We start from the raw sequence: 19,367 nt of genomic DNA on the forward strand, positions 1-19,367 counted from the left end.
AAGAGATATAATGACTTTGGCTTCCCCCGTATGCATTAAAGAATATTCACACATAGTGATAAATATTGGAACAGCTGGTTTCTGCATAATTCATATGTCTTAACATCTGAGAGAATGGCCGCCCCCGCCAAGCCGTTTTATTGGTTCCCCCGCAAATCAAGACCAAGTCCCTGCTGCCAAGCTTTGCAGCCATAGCGGGCCTGTTCATTTTTAATAGCGAGGGGAGAGAAATATAATTCATAATGATGTTGGTTATTTAGTGGGGCAGACCAACATGTTGCCTTTTTCCTTGAGCAAAGTATGAATCATCACAGACTTTCCACATCGAAAATACTCTCATTCAGCACAAACAAAAACACACAGACAGACTGACAGGCTGACACAAAAACATATGCATGCACACAAGCAAGCACTAACTCACGCACACGCACGCACACGCACACGCACGCACACCACCACACACACACACACACACACACACACACACACACACCCCACCACACACCACACCACACACACACACACACACACACACACACACACACACACACACACACACACACACACACACACACTGAATTCTCCAAGGACTATTTGAGTTGAGTCCACCACTACCTTTGATGTTGATCACCATTAAAAAGGCTGCTTTGTTTATGTGTGTAATTAACACCAAGTCTTTGATTACTGACATTTTTAGAACAGGAGAGAAATTTGATATGCCATTCCTTATGAAGTTCTCTTTCTCCACAACATAATCAAGTGACACAGGGATGTGCAAAATCTCTACTTTTCAATCGCACACAATACCGTCCTCCCTCGCTCCTGCTCTTTTGTGACAAGAGGACCACACTGTTGAAATAGTCATGGTCTCCTGTGAGTAAGGTGAATGCTTTTCTGTGTTATGGACAGTGTGAGCCATTGTTGCATGAGAGTAGCCCTGGGCAGTTCATGCTTTCATAAGGAAAGTGAAGGGGAGAATGCAGTGTATAAACAATATGAAGAAGGGTATAAGAAGAGGACTGTGCATTTCCACGGTAATTTTTGTCATTGGCAACACTGTAAATCACAAGCTCTAACAGAGAGCTTCTTGAAAGGTTTTTACTCCCTAGAGTATCTGTTGCTCAAATATGCTACCTGTCTTGCCTAAATACAGACATATGCCTCAGTGATTCAGCATTACCGGAGCTCTTTCTGCCTAGAAATCACTACCGTCCGGGGTTTATACACCTTTATTTAACCTTTATTTAACCAGGTAAGTTCTAATTTACAACTGCGACCTGGCCAAGATAAAGCAAAGCAGTGCGATAAAAACAACAACAACACAGAGTTACATATGGGATAAACAAAAAAAAACGTACAGTCAAAAACACAATAGAAAATCTATACACAGTGTGTGCAAATGTAATAAGTTATGGAGGTAAGGCAATAAATAGGCCATAGTGCAAAAATAATTACAATTTAGTATTCACGCTGGAGTGATAGATGTGCAAAAGATGATGTGCAAATAGAGATACTGGGGTGCAAATGAGCAAAATAAATAACAATATGGGGATGAGGTAGTTGGGTGGGCTAATTACAGATGGGCTGTGTAAAGGTGCAGTGATCGGTAAGGTGCTCTGACAACTGATGCTTAAAGTTAGTGAGGGAGATAAGAGTCTCCAGCTTCAGAGATTTTTGCAGTTCGTTTCAGTCATTGGCAGCAGAGAACTGGAAGGAATGGCGGCCAAAGGAGGTGTTGGCTTTGGGGATGACCAGTGAGATATACTTGCTGGAGCGCATACTCCGGGTGGGTGTTGCTATGGTGACCAATGAGCTAAGATAAGGCGGGGATTTACCTAGCAGTGATTTATAGATGACCTGGAGCCAGTGGGTTTAGCGACGAATATGTAGTGAGGGCCAGCCAACGAGAGCGTACAGGTCACAATGGTGGGTAGTATATGGGGCTTTGGTGACAAAACGGATGGCACTGTGATAGACTACATCCAATTTGCTGAGTAGAGTGTTGGAGGCTATTTTGTAAATGACATCGCCGAAGTCAAGGATCAGTAGGATAGTCCGTTTTACGAGGGCATGTTTGGCAGCATGAGTGAAGGAGGCTTTGTTGCGAAATAGGAAGCCGATTCTAGATTTAACCACAACATAATTAATTTACGATCACCGGCCAGTTGGTTTCATATATTTAAAAAAATCGAAGTAAATGTCTCTAACCCATAAGGAAGGCCTTTAAAGATAAGTTACAGAAGGGTTAACAGTTATGCAGCTTTGATTGTTGGCGGCACCTGTGGCGAGTGTAGTGGCCAATTCCCAATACCTAATAAAAAGGGAAGGTTGGTTATGAAAGGTCTCTGAGAAACACTTCAAATACAGTGATGCCTTTACAGGAAATGTAATAGGAGGACGGGCTCATTGTAATGACTGGAATGGAATAAATGGAATGGTATTAAACACATCAAACATATGGAAACCACATGTTGGACTCTGTTCCATTTATCCCCTGCCTAGGATAAACAGCTGATGATTCTCAAATGCTGTAGTCATGACAATAAAAATATTGAATAATGAAGGCTTTGCTATATATACCCTTGTGCTATATTTACAGCCTGAATTATAAGTAAAATGTTTACATTGTGTAAGGAACTAATTTTGCCACTATTGTTGAAAATGATGTTGTGCAGTGCCCCTTAGAAATGCAAGGGGTTTGACTGCAGTGGCACCTGAATGAAATGTGCTTGTTGGATCAAGTTGATTATTGAGGGCAATTTTTTTTTAAACATTTTAGTCATTTAGCAGACGCTCTTATCCAGAGCGACTTTCAGTTAGTGAGTGCATACATTTTCATACTGGCCCCCTGTGGGAATCAAACCCACAACCCTGGTGTTGCAAACGCCATGCTCTACCAACTGAGCTACAATAACTGAGCTACCAACTGAGCTATAATAATTATCCTGTCTGACCAAATACGCATCATTTGATGAAAGGAAATCTTTCGTCATACTGCTGCAAAGCCGAGATGTCATTGGAAGGAAAGGGATGTCTGAGAATAGGTTATTTCCAATTTACAAGCTTTTTCTGTATGGTTTTGACGGCTTCTTATCAGGTAGATATATTTAAGTGATAGTCCCTAAACACAACACATGACTCTCCAAAGCCAAGATGCACAATATCAAAGATTCTGGACTGATATGCTTCTGACTGTCACTGTACACGTTTTGTCTTTTTACAAGGCACAATTATCGAACCTCACTGACGAAAGAAACCCCTTGAGATTGAGCCTCTTGTTTGGAGGAAGAAGTCCTGTGAACGGCAGGTCAGGATAAACAGGCTTTGCTACAAGCCTTTATTAGATCAATAAATAAGTTGATGAGTGACTCTGTACATACAGTACATACTCTAAATACAGTACATATAGTATCTTGCACAGACATACCATACGAATCAGACGATATGTGACGGAACGCTAGCTAAGCTATCCTACTGGGAATAGTACCTCTAATTAGTGTTCACATGGCCCATGTTTTGGACATGTGCTGGAGAGAGAGGGAAAAAAACCTGGCTAGTCTTTTCTAGAGATATCCTTCTTCCCCATAATAAATCTGTCCACGTCTCCCATCCAAACAGCTCCAATATGCCAGGGAGAGAATTTACAGTGCATCTCTGATTTGTTTGCTGCTATTAATGGAGCAGTGAGGAAGGAAGTGGTCTGTGGCTGCCAGCGTAATATCTGACCTCTGAGAGTGCATTAAATCAAGGCATTAGGGGCCGCTGTAATAAAGAGGACAGCCAAGGAAGGCAGAGTGCGCTGTCCAAAACAAACATGCCCCAGCCGGCACAACACGAGGATGGGATCGTAACCGCAGGCTGGGCTGATATGGTTTTATAAGGGGTGCTTTGGTGACAGTCAGTCAATCCAGTGGGTTGTCAGTTATGGTTGAGTACGAGCCAGATAGAAGAACCAGCACAGGGGGCAGCATTGTAGAATGTAAAGCAATGCATGGCTGATGCTGGGGCCAGGAGTTTTCCTAGCCACGTGACCTTTTTAGGAAATCCTCCTGTCCCTATTGAAGCCGTATTTGAATATATGTTTCTGTATAAAATATTTACTTTCATTATAATAAGGAAATACATTATCATTGATGATTATTTTCATCTAGGAGAGGGTGAAGATGACTATTTGGTGTATCTTACCCTTTGCCGCATGCACAGGTCCACAGGCCTGACTGCATTTTAAATAACTGTGTCTGTGCCATAGGAGAAACAAAATTACATTCATTATCACATCACGACTGCTTTGGTGAGTTTCACAAATTGACAGACCATGTGGTGGACTTTTCTGTGTCTTTCAGACTCAGATAATGGACAAGTCTGATAGAAAAAGGCCCTTCACTCGTGAAACAAAAGGAACTAAAATCAGGGAATGCGAGGGCCATGTCTGGCTCTGTGGGGCACCATTTATTTGAGGTGGGGGGCATGCCCTTTCAATGTCAAGGCTTGTCTGAACACTATACTGTTTTTCACTGATATTCATTACCATACTGTGGTCCTCTGTAGCTCAGCTGGTAGAGCACGGCGCTTGTAACGCCAAGGTAGTGGGTTCGATCCCCGGGACCACCCATACACAAAAAAAAAATGTATGCACGCATGACTGTAAGTCACTTTGGATAAAAGCGTCTGCTAAATGGCATATTATTATTATTATACTCCTGTATTACTAGGGCTATTCTTTGAATTTTGCCTTTCTGTAGACGCTGTCACAATATGAAAAAGGAATTTACAGGGGGCACATCATTTTAACTTACACTGCAATAACCTAAACTCAACCTACACTTCAGCTGCAGTCTGATGGTGGCCTGAGTGGACTGGTTTATAATAACCTAGATTTAAAGGGCCAATCCAGTCGTTTTTATCTCAACATTCAATCATTTCTGGGTAAAAATTAAGTACCTTACTGTGATTGTTTAAATGAAAATGGTAAAAAATTAACAAAAATAGCTTCTTAGCAATGAGACATTTCGCAAGCAAGAATTTCGCTAGGACTGTCTGGAAGTAGTTTAAGTGGAGGGAAAAGGGAGAGCAAGAAGCAGCATACAGTATTTCAACCATATCTAAGGCGATTTTACCAAAAAGTTCAGACATCTACAAGTAAACTGGTGCACTCAGTCAAGCAAAAACATATATGATTCAATTGTGAATGGCATTTACGGTGGAGACACGGTGTGGCTAATCTCAGTGCGAAGGCTCCCGGTGAGAGCAGTAGTCCAATGGAGCTGTTACGTTAAAACAAAAAAAGGCCCGATGCCATCATGCACTGATGATGAAATACTTCAACACGGATTATTAGAATGTAGTAGAACGAAGACAATTTGGGAACTAATGCAGTTTCCATTCAAGTTTAACCAAATGCCATACTGTATGGAAAAATTCATGGAATATTCAATGAGATCTACAAAGACCTTTTCCGCCTCATTATATTTATAGTAAAACTCCAAAACAAGAGATGATGCAAACAACTGTCTATATCTCCTGAAAGGGAAGATAATCCGAGTTATGATTTTAAGACTGATCTTTTTTGTTAAGTCTGAGTTGGGGGGTGGAAAACTGAAAAGGTTTGGAACTATCTTTATTTTTGGTCTTTTACCTAATTTACCACCTGGTGATGTCACCAGACAGTCCAAAACTGCATCCCACGAAAACAGGCTGAAATTTCAGGCGGTATTTTTAAACAGCTCTTACACTAAAAGAGCATTATCATAATTTTCACAATTTCACAGAATTATTCCAACCTTATAGTATGGAAATAAACAGTGGGGAGAACAAGTATTTGATACACTGCCGATTTTGCAGGTTTTCCTACTTACAAAGCATGTAGAGGTCTGTAATTTTTATCATAGGTACACTTCAACTGTGAGAGACGGAATCTAAAACAAAAATCCAGAACATCACATTGTATGATTTTTAAGTAATTAATTTGCATTTTATTGCATGACATAAGTATTTGATCAACTACCAACCAGTAACACTTCCGGCTCTCACAGACCTGTTAGTTTTTCTTTAAGAAGCCCTCCTGTTCTCCACTCATTACCTGTATTAACTGCACCTGTTTGAACTCATTACCTGTATAAAAGACACCTGTCCACACACTCAATCAAACAGACTCCAACCTCTCCACAATGGCCAAGACCAGAGAGCTGTGTAAGGACATCAGGGATAAAATTGTAGACCTGCACAAGGCTGGGATGGGCTACAGGACAATAGGCAAGCAGCTTGGTGAGAAGGCAACAACTGTTGGCGCAATTATTAGAAAATGGAAGAAGTTCAAGATGACGGTCAATCACCCTCGGTCTGGGGCTCCATGCAAGATCTCACCTCGTGGGGCATCAATGATCATGAGGAAGGAGAGCGATCAGCCCAGAACTACACGGCAGGACCTGGTCAATGAACTGAAGAGAGCTGGGACCACAGTCTCAAAGAAAACCATTAGTAACACACTACGCCGTCATGGATTAAAATCCTGCAGCGCACGCAAGGTCCCCCTGCTCAAGCCAGCGCATGTCCAGGCCCGTCTGAAGTTTGCCAATGACCATCTGGATGATCCAGAGGAGGAATGGGAGAAGGTCATGTGGTCTGATGAGACAAAAATAGAGCTTTTTGGTCTAAACTCCACTCGCCGTGTTTGGAGGAAGAAGAAGGATGAGTACAACCCCAAGAACACCATCCCAACAGTGAAGCATGGAGGTGGAAACATCATTCCTTGGGGATGCTTTTCTGCAAAGGGGACAGGACGACTGCACCGTATAGCGGAGAGGATGGATGGGGCCATGTATCGTGAGATCTTGGCCAACAACCTCCTTCCCTCAGTAAGAGCATTGAAGATGGGTCGTGGCTAGGTCTTCCAGCATGACAACGACCCGAAACACACAGACAGGGCAACTAAGGAGTGGCTCCGTAAGAAGCATCTCAAGGTCCTGGAGTGGCCTAGCCAGTCTCCAGACCTGAACCCAATAGAAAATCTTTGGAGGGAGCTGAAAGTCTGTATTTCCCAGCGAAAGCCCCGAAACCTGAAAGATCTGGAGAAGGTCTGTATGGAGGAGTAGGCCAAAATCCCTGCTGCAGTGTGTGCAAACCTGGTCAAGACCTACAGAAAACATATGATCTCTGTAATTGCAAACAAAGGTTTCTGTACCAAATATTAAATTCTGCTTTTCTGATGTTTCAAATACTTATGCATGCAATAATATGCAAATGAATTACTTCAAAATCATACAATGTGATTTTCTGGATTTTTGTTTTAGATTCCGTCTCTCACAGTTGAAGTGTACCTATGATAAAAATTACATGACCTCTACATGCTTTGTAAGTAGGAAAACCTGCAAAATCGGCAGTGTATCAAATACTTGTTCTCCCCACTGTATATAAAACACAGGAAAATCACACTTTTGACTGCACTGGGCCTTTAAGAGTGTTAGGGCAGTGCCGTGGGATGTCTAGCGACTTTTTGGTTTTGCTTTTAATATTCACTCATCTCGAACACACAACAACAGCACACACTCCTCTCACAGCTTTAGAATTGGGTTAGCCCAACAGACAGGTGAGAGGGAGACTGGTCATATTACACCTGGTGTAGCCTATAAGATAAGATGCCTCAATCCTATAACATCAGCTAGAATGCAGACCGACCCATCAAGCAGTCAATGGCTGACTGAATGAACTAACCAAACACAGCTTCTTTGTTTTGATCTGATTCCGCCGTGAGCAACCATCAGTGGTTTGTAGGCAGTATTCAGTGTTTTACACTGTCTTGCCACCACAAACCCCCCAAAAAACATCAAATGAATGTGTTTGTGCAGATCCATCTGTGTGGAGGGAAGGAGCCAGCTAAGTGAGTCCCAACCATAAAATAGTGTGAAGAAACACATGCAACATTAGTAGCAAAGCAAATTAAACTATATGTTATTAAACACAAGGTGTAAAATTCATTCCTCTGGCATCACTCTGTTGGTTAACTAATTATGAAACCCTGAAGCGTTTGTTGAGTTTACCCTAGGTGCATTGAGTACGTGTTTAGTCCTGTAAAAAGTGGGTTTATTACTAAACAGCTCTAAGAGCGAGTGATTCAGCGTGAGGCTGAGACCAAGCAGAGCCAGGGGCTGCTGGGATTGCTTAATTTATATTCCACAGATTGCATCAGAAAATTGTGAGACTTAATTGGAGACAATGTGGCCAGAAACAGATATGGAGAGACATGTGACTACAACAATGGCATCAAAGATAATATTTAGCTAAAAGCCTGTATTAATGATGACAGCAACAACCCTACCAAGCTGTTCTACAGAATGACATCCCTATAATCATTAGAAAAATACTAACCCTCACGACTATCCCCCCAAATAAACTTCAGTCGGGTTAGATATGCTCAATTGACTTTCCGTTGGCACGTCTACGTTTAGAATCAACAAGCAATTGTTATTGCAAATGCTCCCTTGCATCCATCTGAGGACATGTTGACAAAGCTTTCATTTATGACTGATTCCCCAGCCCAGCGAGCATGGCCCCAGCGTGACGTTGATTAGGTGGCTTGTACGAAATAAGCTTGAGAGGCCCAATTCACTGCAAACCTATATTCATTTAGTTCTGCAGATTTATACTGGCCTGCTATCTCGGCAACAAAATCCAGCATGACATGAGAGTGAAATTTGCCCTTTTGAAAAGAGGGTTAATCTTTCTTTCTTTCCCACTGCAACTTCAATCTCACTGTGGCCAGCATGCCTCCAATGATCTGGGGGCCACAGCCAGTAAATGAAATTAAATAAACCCATTAGTTACAGCACTGTTACCTTCTCACCTCTGCCCAGATGCGCTTTCATGGTAAGTTGTCCCTTCATAAAAAATAAAAATAAAGGGACTCAGTATAGGATTGTGATGCCAAAGTGACCTTGACAGGGAGGCCTGTCCTCATTGTTCATCACAGAGATCAATTAAAATAGCCTGTTTCAATACAGCACAAGCCCAATATGTTCCGCAGGTGTCTGAAGGTAAATGTATGCTTATTGAAATACTTAACATTCTCCTTCCTCGAATCGTGCAGATGTGAAACAAATGGGAGGTCGATGGGAGTGGAAGGCGACCGTGAGCAGAGTCATCCCAGGCATAATGAAAATGAACGGGGTGAATAACCGAGTGTAGCTTACATATCTAAAGATAAACCTCAGACAAAAATACAGAGTCTAATCCTGCTACAGCCCTGGGTATGGGATGGCATGTTTTCACTCCTCTCTTTTTTCCTGCTCTGAACCATATCTTGTGACTATACTGTAACTACAGTTTGACATCTATGGGATATTTAGAGAAAAACAAGACCATGGGAAACACGTGATTGTATCTGTGATGTCTGACTGTGTACCCCTTTGTACATACCCCCATACATTAAGGATTATAGGATATGTAACTTTTCTTTTAAACACACAATCATCTTTAACATGATTTCACTGAAACACATTTCCTCATGTGTTGCCCTGCACACGTGTGTGTGGCTGAGCATGTTAAAGGCATAAAGAAAAACTATCAGCCACATTAGCTAAGAGTTGGCTTCACATGGTTGGGAGGAGCTAATGTCCCCATTAAATAGGCAGAGCACGTCAATTTGCCCCTAAATCTCTAATGCCAATAATCCAAATTATCCAGGAAAAACAATCACCTTCTGATACACCAATTAGTAATTAGCATAATCCCTAAAAGCAACCTTTTGCATTTCATCGGCTTAGTCCAAGTCTCAAAGGAGCTTGGCACAATGCCGCAGCCTCTATATAAAAATCACTTCCACCAGCCTATACAGAGGATAGAGGACAGCGTTCTCATGGTGAAGGACTGATTAATAAAGTATTCTTGATACAGATGGTTGAAACTTGAGAACCTAAATACTTATAAAGGGTTTCTATAAACAGAACTCCCAATGAAGATTTCCTACTTGAAAATCCCAATCAACACAGAAAGGAAAGGAAAAGGTGCATACCTAGTCCGTTGTACAACTGAATGCATTCAACTGAAATGTGTCTTCCGCATTTAACCCAACACCTCTGAATCAGAAAATCATCTCAATGTAAGGACTGTGTTGTGCGTAGTTTACACGTGTAATACTCAGCTCCTTCATTGTTTCACACTGTGCTAAAATATTCTAGCGGAATACCCCATGGTGATTTCAGGCAAAGAAAGAGTATGAATAAATAAACAACATAAAGCGATGAGAAACTTCAAAGGCAATGGGACAATCACAGCAAACAAGCTCCTGGAAGCCAATGAATGTGTTGGTCTTTGTTTGTGACAGTGACTCAGGGGTGTAAACAGAGGAATTAGCTCACACCTCCGGAGTCTCAGCACATCGCGCTGCCATAATTGAATTAAGCCTGTCAAGATTGTTGTGAGCTGTGGATGGCGTCAGTGATGAGAGGTGCATGTGGGCTCACAGGACCCCCATATATTTATATAGCTAGAACTGCCTTTTCATTCTGCTCTGTTCTTTGGCGAGTCTTTGAAAAAAAAGACAATTGCTTTCCATGTTCATAACACCATCCCATTCCAGACTATATCTCAAGTTAATTTCTGCATCTTGATACGGCCAAGCTGATGTATTTCCTATGAATACGCTCTGTGTGTAACATGTCATGGGCATGCAGGCGAAATAATGCTACTGGTGGAGTGTGGAGGGAAAAGTTATGATCTCCACTCTCCCCACATCCCTCACCTTAACACACTCCTGGAGTTCATGTCAGGTTATGGCCACATATTTGAAACATGCTCCCAACAGCCCTTGTGTGACATCTTGGCTCCATGGCCAGCCCTGTCAGAGAGAACCCTGCTCTGACTGAACCAATGCATCAGCTTGCTTTTGGGTCTGTGTCATGAGACTGCATCCCTCACAACCGATAAGGGGCATGCATGCACAGCACCAAGTGCTCCAGGAGAGGCAAAGGGAAAATTGGAATCTTGACAAGTATGATTGACATGCTTATTTGTCCCAAAAGGAAGTCTTATTCAGAGATATTTAAAGATGGCTGTAAAGCAGCATTCTGCCGAATGGAATCATTGTTCCTTCTGACTAGATGCACATCATGGCAATTCTGCAGCAAGTAAATAACCCTGGGAGATAGGAATCCTTTCAAGCTTAAAATGACTTGAGCTTATACTTTATTTTTGGTGCAAAATAAATCATTTAACAGGCGAGACTGGGGCTGTCATTTTCAGGCAATCCATCTATGACATGGAACTGAAATAGGAGTCTAAGAATTCCCTGTTTTCCCATTGGCGATGGAATGGAGTAGAAGGCAGAGTAGAATTCCATCCAATTCTATTTTGACAGACACAAACCTAAAGGGAGGCTGTGCCTTGATGGCAACCATACCCCACTGCCAATTCATTGTGTTGGCAAATTGAATCAGCAAATTAAATTCTAAGCTCAAGTAAAGTAAACTTTACTGGAATTGGAGAATGATCATTTAGGTGTTTGGTTGTAGCTTTGTCTACGGCACAGAAAAAGAAATGAATGTCAAAGAGAGAGGGTAAGGTATTGCATGTGAAATAGCAAGTAGAATGAAATTGTCTGCACTAACCCTCTGCCAGAGTGATCGTTCCTCTCTCTAAGCCACAAAGGATGCAGCACTATTACTTCTATTCATAATGTTTATATCACAATAAAAATAGACTAAGGCTGACCCTGGAGTAACACAAAACTAATTGAGTCCACATTCTCCCAACACAAAACACTGATTCAATTACATATATATACATTTTTTCCTAGGCTGTGCAATGCTGTGTGGATGGTGTTCATGACTAGACTTATTTTGATAATAGCTGCTGATATGGTTGAACTGGAAAGATAAAGTGTTGTGAATTGTTCCCACAGTTCCACTGTAGATATACATACACACACGGTAGCTATACACACCTAAATATCTAGCTAGAGGATATTTAGCTAGCTACCGTGTAACAGGTATCGTGTATGTGATTATACACAAGAGTAAATGGCTACAAAAACCTGCCATTCACGGTTGTAGGAACTTGCTACAGAGTGGGTTACATTAGGTTATTTAAGCGTGATCCAATATCCATATTTATCCAGACTGACAGTAATTGGTGGTGCAGCAATCTGAAGGTTCTGATTATTCTCCTTCATATAATCAAGTTTAACAGCCAGACAGAGATGACACAAAGGCTTTCTGCTGTCTGTGTCATAGCGCTGTGCCATGTCTGCATCCAGTCAAAGGCGCTGGAACAGGAAATAAATATGTTTCTGTTGTGGACGCTGGTGGAATCTGGGCTCTGTGGTGCTTGGGAGTTGAATGTAGAAAAGGGGAGGTGAATGTTGAGACCGACCTGACTGCAGCGGTCCACTCTCTTGACAGGCACTGGGGCATGCTGCTAATTAAAAAGTTGAATTCCACGACTGACGCGTTGGCATCCCAGTACCCAGAGGTGCGTCCTTGCGAGCCTTGGCGTCACCTAATAAGGTATAGGCAGATTACGGCTTGCCGGGGAGAAGCAGAGGACAGCAGCAGCAACACAGGCCCAGCTGGAAGATGGAGGGATGGTCTCCAGCCTGCTGCTCAGGGATCTGGCCCACCTCCCTCCATCCCATCTCCCCGCTGACTGGAGTCACGGGCCCCTAGTCTGGTGGCAAGAATCAGGGAGCTGAGCTGTGGAGCGGCATGCTGAGGTGGGAGCGCAGGGTTAAACAAGGGACAAACGCAGGATTTAGACTCTGATGCTACTCTCAGCAGTAGATCGCTGTCTCCGACACACACTTCCTGTCAGAGGGTCCTGTCTTACTACACTGAAGGGTGCGGATAAAGCTGGGGCTGGAATTCATGTTATTCTCCTCAGAGTCCCCCACGGGCCTGCAGCAGTGAAAAGACATGGTGCTCTGACATGGTCTCTACACTACCAGCATTTCATATTTACAGAAAAAGAAGAAGCAGCAATGTGGAAATTCTTTCCTTAAGCTTTTTCCACCATTCAGTGGGAAACAAGAGAGCCTCGATAACAAAGTAGATAAAAGAATGAGAGTACTTTATTGCATGGCCTTGGTGGAGTGTAGAGCCTGCACTGTGTGGGCTTCAGAGCTGTGTAGGTCCATATTGATCAGAATGCATTACAACTCACACAAAGAGAGACAGTCCTTGGTGATGGCAAGGCTGATTCTTTGGCATCTTTTTTAAAGGCCACCTCATATAAAAGCCAGCAGGCAGCAACCAAGATGGAAAAAAGCCTCCACCTCAGGTGAAATAGCTTGGGGAAGGGAAGCACTTTCAGAACACTGTGCTGCACTTTATAAGCACCACTGTAATTTAACATTATTGTTTGTCACATTGTGCAACACAGGGCCATAGCCTTGCAAAGGTACAAAACAGCTCAAAAGATTTACAGTCACATTGCCTCAGCTTTTATCTCTTACAAGGTCAAGGTGTCATTCTCCCAACACAATGATAAGGGTCTCGGAGACCTCAGAGCCGCTTCAGAGCCTTGCGTTTCATTGACAGCTCACACAATATGATCTGCAGCACAGTAGAACAACCCAAATAATCTTCCTGGAAAATCAATTGTATTACAAGCAATAGAGTTGTTCATAAATACCAGCTCAATGAATCGTCTGTTGTTTTGCAGCACCTATTTAAACACAAGATAGGCTTCCAGGCAGCGGCGGGATTCTAATGACGGTATAGCTATTATTACACCCAGAAAGAATGACCTACTCGATAAAGACAATAGCTTCTTTTCAAAAGCGGTAAGGAGTTTAACAAGGCATGAGGTCCTTCCCGACAAGCCTTTTAAACATTGTGTCACCCGGTAAAATACACCAAGACGCTGCATCATATTTCAAGAACAAGAAGATTAACTTACTCCTTGTGAAATATATGCCCAGCGGATGGGGTATAAAAATACGTTTTCACTTGATATTTCTACCAGATGAATTCTGTATGCATACCGGGATTCTGGAGCACTGTATAACTGCAAGCACAGAATAGCTCTCTCGGTGCACACCTCTTCAGGCTGTGCATTTATACTGGCTTCTTTTAAATATTTTACAACGGTACCACATTCATCCTCTGCCAGTGTCTAACACTCCAAACCACCACAAAGTATGAAATGGGTCACCACTGCACAACCAAATTGATTCAGTGCTTTTGATGACATTATTGGACTCAACCTCCAAAGCCACTGTTAAATGGTCGTGATCATGATTTCAGTCATAGGATTAGGCACACAGCCTACACAGTAGGCCTGCATACAGATGTAATGTAGTATATTTTTTTAAACAGCAAATATCCACAAAAATGACATGAATTGTCTGTAGCATCGGGACGTGGGCAGATCACATAGCTCTGAGTGTAACCTTTTTTTCCTTGTCACACTACAACACTGTTCACATTTGGCAGACAGAACAGTCACATTGCTATATCGTCCCCATGGGTGTAAAAAACAACCCTACCTGATACTTACATTTCTGCATACGTCATCCTGAGGTTAACATTACTCAGAGGACGAAATGCAGAAATAAATGTTAAGAGCGCTTAAGGGATTTGGTTGGCTCAGGGGCACTAAAACACACAAGCACACTTTGGTGTTATTTATGTAAGCCTGTCATCTTGTCGTCTAATGAGCCTGACACCGTAAGTGTAATGAAACGTCTCACATTAACACGGGCTAAATGAACAGCCAACAGCCGAGGAGAGGAGAGCATAGCTCCCATCCACACTGCAATGAGTTGAGACAGATGGTCCTCTGTATACCCAAAGCCCAGAGCCACTGTACTAGACTGGGTTCACAGCCACAGCACCTCATCGCTCTGGGCACAGGCACAGTCAGGGACTCTGTGTACTACTGGCTGGCTTCATTTTCATTCTCTGCTCACTCAGTCCATTTGAAAACCAGCATTCCCCTGGTCGGTCAGACCATTATCATGCTAGATGCTGGCGCTTTATTGAGCGAGTGTCACTGCCAAACAGAGGGACAGAAGAACCCTCAAACAGACCGTGGTTCAATGCCATGATTGTTTTTCTTTTAAAAAACTGAAATAAATCACAAAGGAGGAAGTGAGATGTGCAGTGTTGGAAAACACATTTTAAAAAAACATGACTGGGTGATGAACCTGACTGGGGGAATCTTTACCTTGAATGTATTGCATGTGAGAAGACATGGATGGCACAACACTCAGGATCAGTAGAGACACATCTGGATTAGCAGATCAAAATGATGATCTCTCTACCCCCATGCAATCATATAGCAAAAGGCTGGCAATATGGCTTTTAGATAGATGGACTTTAATAGGCCTTTAGCTACATGCATTTGGTTTCAGCTCTGGTGGACATTACACAGCATTTGCTAAATAAACTCAATATTCCATAGTTGGGAACTAGCTAGTATCAGATGAAAATACACAAGGAAATACATTTGGTCGAAATGAGGCAAGATTGTCTATATTTGGGACACCATTAGAACATGGGGTACAGTATGAATACTAACTCAACATCACATCCCAAACCCAGAGTACACTGCTAAGGTACCAGACCTGTTGCACAGGGGCAGTTCTAAACACCATAGAAAGGTAATACCACAACTGTAGGGGGATCTGAATAAGCAAGAGCTTAATGGAATACATTGTTCCAATAAATGCACTCCCACGAACACCTGATTGACTGAATAGTTTGGCTATTGCTGTATGCTATATTCATATAAATTCATACTATGATAAAACACTGTATATTATTGTAAAACTAGGTTCACTGTTCTTCAGAAGCAAGACATAAAGGTATGCTGCATAAAGGCTACTTTGTTCCCTAGGTGTGGTTTCTAATTGATGTTAATATTTTAACTTATCATCCAAATCAGTCTAGCTCTCATTTTGATGCAGTGGAATATATAGAAGGATTAGGCTATCTGATAAACTGCTTTGTATTGTTGGATGTAAAACAAGTGGGGGATATTTTCCTAGACTAGAGACATTTTTAAGCAGAATTACCTTGGCAGATACCCATCTAATAGTTAGGCTATTTTTAAGCAGAGTTGTTATTTTTATTATGATTATGATTATTATGATTATCATGAATAATGGCATTGATACAGTGGTATAGGCATACTTATTATTATTATTAGAGATAATCAAATGTATCTAATATATCAACTAATAGAGACTACCAACACATGGTTTATGTTATGTGGGGTAGTGAGACCTCTGAACCAGATAGAGTGAAGTGAGAGTGGATGCGCGCACCTGTACCAATCCAGCCCTTTCTCGTAGTTCCTGTCGAAGAAATGTGGCTCATTCCCAACGGCTCTGATGTCGGGATGGACCCTCAAAGCTTCGAGCAGAGCCCTGGTCCCTCCTTTTTTCACACCAATTATTATGGCTTGGGGTAATTTTTTCACCCCATAATCCGAGGTGCAGTTCACCCTGAGTTCGTTGTCCGTGGTGCTGAATTCCTGGTGCTCCCTTTCCAGAGCGGGAGATTGATACACCGCGGCAGCTTTAGTTGGAGCCGCCTGATTCCTAACCCAATCCAATGTTCTTTGTTCGGTCTCCACATTATCTTTGACAGTGGAAATTGCAACCGTTTGCTCAGCGGCAGCAGTCACCTCTATCAGCTCCTCGTCCAAATAGCCCTGGGGTGAAGTGGAATAAAGTTTCTCCCTTAATGTCACGAAAGTTGTCTCCTCTGTCACCAGCCTCCCTTGGTACACGTAGTTATCTTGCAAGGGGAACTGTAACGAGTTGTAACAGCTCATCAAGCTATAGAACAAGTAGGTGACAGAAAGGGAGAGGGTGAACATGAATAACATTTTCCGGGGCACTTTAGAGGTAAAAACCGAAGTGCTGGACCAAAATGCCATCTCTGATAGCAGTGATCCTCTCAAAGAAGTGGCCAGACATGTTTCCACCCCAAGTCTTGCATGGACACTCAACAACAATAATCTGTCACTATCAGCACTGCTCCATTTGAAAATGAGAGTAGCTGAAGCACTCCAGCATACCCCCAATTCGCATGGTTATAAGGATAGAGGAAATAGATCTTTAAAATTCCGAAAGAATATCGCGTCCCTTTTTTGAGTAGCCTATCGATTTCTTATTCCAACGCTGACAGCCAATGTCACAATTTATTGGCCTGAATTTGCAGATTAGAAAGCCTGCGGTCTGGCGTCCTTCCAAATGAGCAGCCTGGTTTGAAATGGGCAGTGTGATGGACGAAGTCTTGGCATTTTACTGGAAAATAAAACAGGGAACGGCAAAGTGTTTGAAGTAGTGTGCAAAGCACGTCTTCATCCCGATCCACTGACAAGCACCACAGTAGATTCAAAACGGCCAATTACAAATCCTGAGGATCTTCCCAACAAGGGTGAAAAAACTGCCACACATTGGTCCTCTCACTGCTAACTTTGTGCAGTAGAAAGTGACCAACCTTTGCATAAATATTCATTGACTCCTCTCTCTCAGTGGCCAGGAATGTTGCTTGCTGTCCTAATGCCGTCTGGTGGTTGGTAGATACGATGTGCACATCAACTGTGTGAGCTCACCAGAACCGAAGCACTATTATATTAGTAGGAGCACCACAAGCTCAGTAAGTGAACACCCACTTTTCGCAATCCGTGCCAGAGTGTAGGAAACTCAATGAGACGTCAGATACGACAGCCAGATAGCACTGAGATGGCATTGGGAAGGCGGGATGACTATTCCTCCTCCTCTCCTTTTTCTATGCCTTATGGTCAGCAAAGATATTGCTGGATGAATGTAAGGGTGAGTAGGGAAACCTAGAAAGCGGTGTATTGCCCTGTATACACTTAACCCAGTAGAGAAGACATCTTAAAGTTAATTTGCTCAACTAATGTAGGCTACATCTGAATTGCCTCAAATTATTTACTGAATAAAATGTGTCATTGTTATTATTATTATTATTATTATTATTATTATTATTATTATTTTACGACTACTACTACTACTAAATAATTATTCTACAAACAGCTTATGGCTGCTCCCTACTGGTGTTCTCTGGAACAGTGCAATAGTTGAATTTCAGTAACCGTGATCTTGGGAGATTTTACACAAGAAGGTAGGATGGATGGTTGGAGAACAGATCAATATTTTTTTAGATGGAAATTATGTGTGATGAAAATCGTCGTTTCACTCCACCAATTCATATCAAAGAGGTTGTTGCTTCTCATGCATGCTGGTCTGATACAAAGGAGGGCCACATGACAGTGCTAGGGAGTGCATTGCAAGTGAGCTGGAACCAACACTGGGCTGTGTAGCCTTACTGAGGTATTTTGCATTGAAGATGCTTATGTAGGGAGAACATATCTATACCACATGTATTACACAAGGTGACAGTCAGTATTGTTCCCTGAATTGAAAAAATTTTGACAAATTTGACTTATGCCCTTTTGGGAGGTAAAGTAAGAGATTCTAGATTGTGAGCCACTGAGAAATGTCTCCTTTTATTAGAAACTCTCATTCATCATACTCCTCAAACACACCAGAAATATCTGCACCACAGCAATGCCTGGACAACAATAAATGGAGGGCTCACCGCTCTCAAAGCGTAATGGCAGAGGTCATCTTAAAGTTTTAGCATCTGAAAGTATGAGAGAATGCTTATTTGGCCAAATTTCTCTTCCCATCACATCTCTAAGATCGTGTAACCAGTAGTTTGGCAAATGAAACAGTGGCTGAGCACAGAAGAAAAAAGGTGAGACTTAAGATATGTTATTGACAAAACGGTGCACATTGCAAAAAGCAATAATGCTGGAGTAGTGAACAAAAAATCAAAGTGCAGCTCTTTTGCATTAGACCCATGGCCTCCCACAGGACAGGAAATGCTGTACAATCCAATAGGACATCTCTTACACGGAGAAAGGCAGATAAATTACACCCTTCCTTGTACTTTTTTCTTAGCAGTTGTGGTACATACTGTACAGCCACTTCAGCATACAGTATGTTTTATTATAGTAACATTATGTACAGGTAACTGCCAAAATAATGGAAACACTTGAGTAAATGAGGGATACAAAGTATATTGAAAGCAGGTGCTTCCGCACAGGTGTGGTTCCTGAGTTAATTAAGCAATTAACATCCCATCATGCTTAGGGTCATGTATAAAAATGCTGGGCAGGCCATTATTTTGGGTACCATTGCTATGCACCCATAGGATTACAATGCCCCAATTCACAGGGCACAAGTGGCCACTGAATGGTTTGATGAGCATGAAAACGATGTAAATCATATGCCATGGTCGTCTCAATCACCAGATCTCAACCCAATTGAACACTTATTGGAGATTCTGGAGCAGCACCTAAGACGGCGTTTTCCACCACTTTCAACAAAACACAAA

The 19,367-nt window shown here is 42.2% G+C and overlaps 1 protein-coding gene across 1 annotated transcript in view; it reads right to left on the minus strand.

Annotated features, from left to right (window-relative positions):
* The window catches only part of LOC121551542 (heparan sulfate glucosamine 3-O-sulfotransferase 4-like), a 77,668-nt gene extending 60,013 nt beyond the window's left edge, over positions 1-17,655 (minus strand). The window contains exon 1 of the mRNA XM_041864243.2: positions 16,259-17,655. Coding sequence (XP_041720177.2) covers positions 16,259-16,875 — 617 coding nt within the window. The 5' untranslated portion in view covers positions 16,876-17,655. The remainder of the gene's footprint in view (positions 1-16,258) is intronic.
* Positions 17,656-19,367: the final 1,712 nt, after the last annotated feature.

Source organism: Coregonus clupeaformis, chromosome 35 (genome assembly GCF_020615455.1).
Source record: "Coregonus clupeaformis isolate EN_2021a chromosome 35, ASM2061545v1, whole genome shotgun sequence".
NCBI classification, from domain to species: domain Eukaryota; kingdom Metazoa; phylum Chordata; class Actinopteri; order Salmoniformes; family Salmonidae; genus Coregonus; species Coregonus clupeaformis.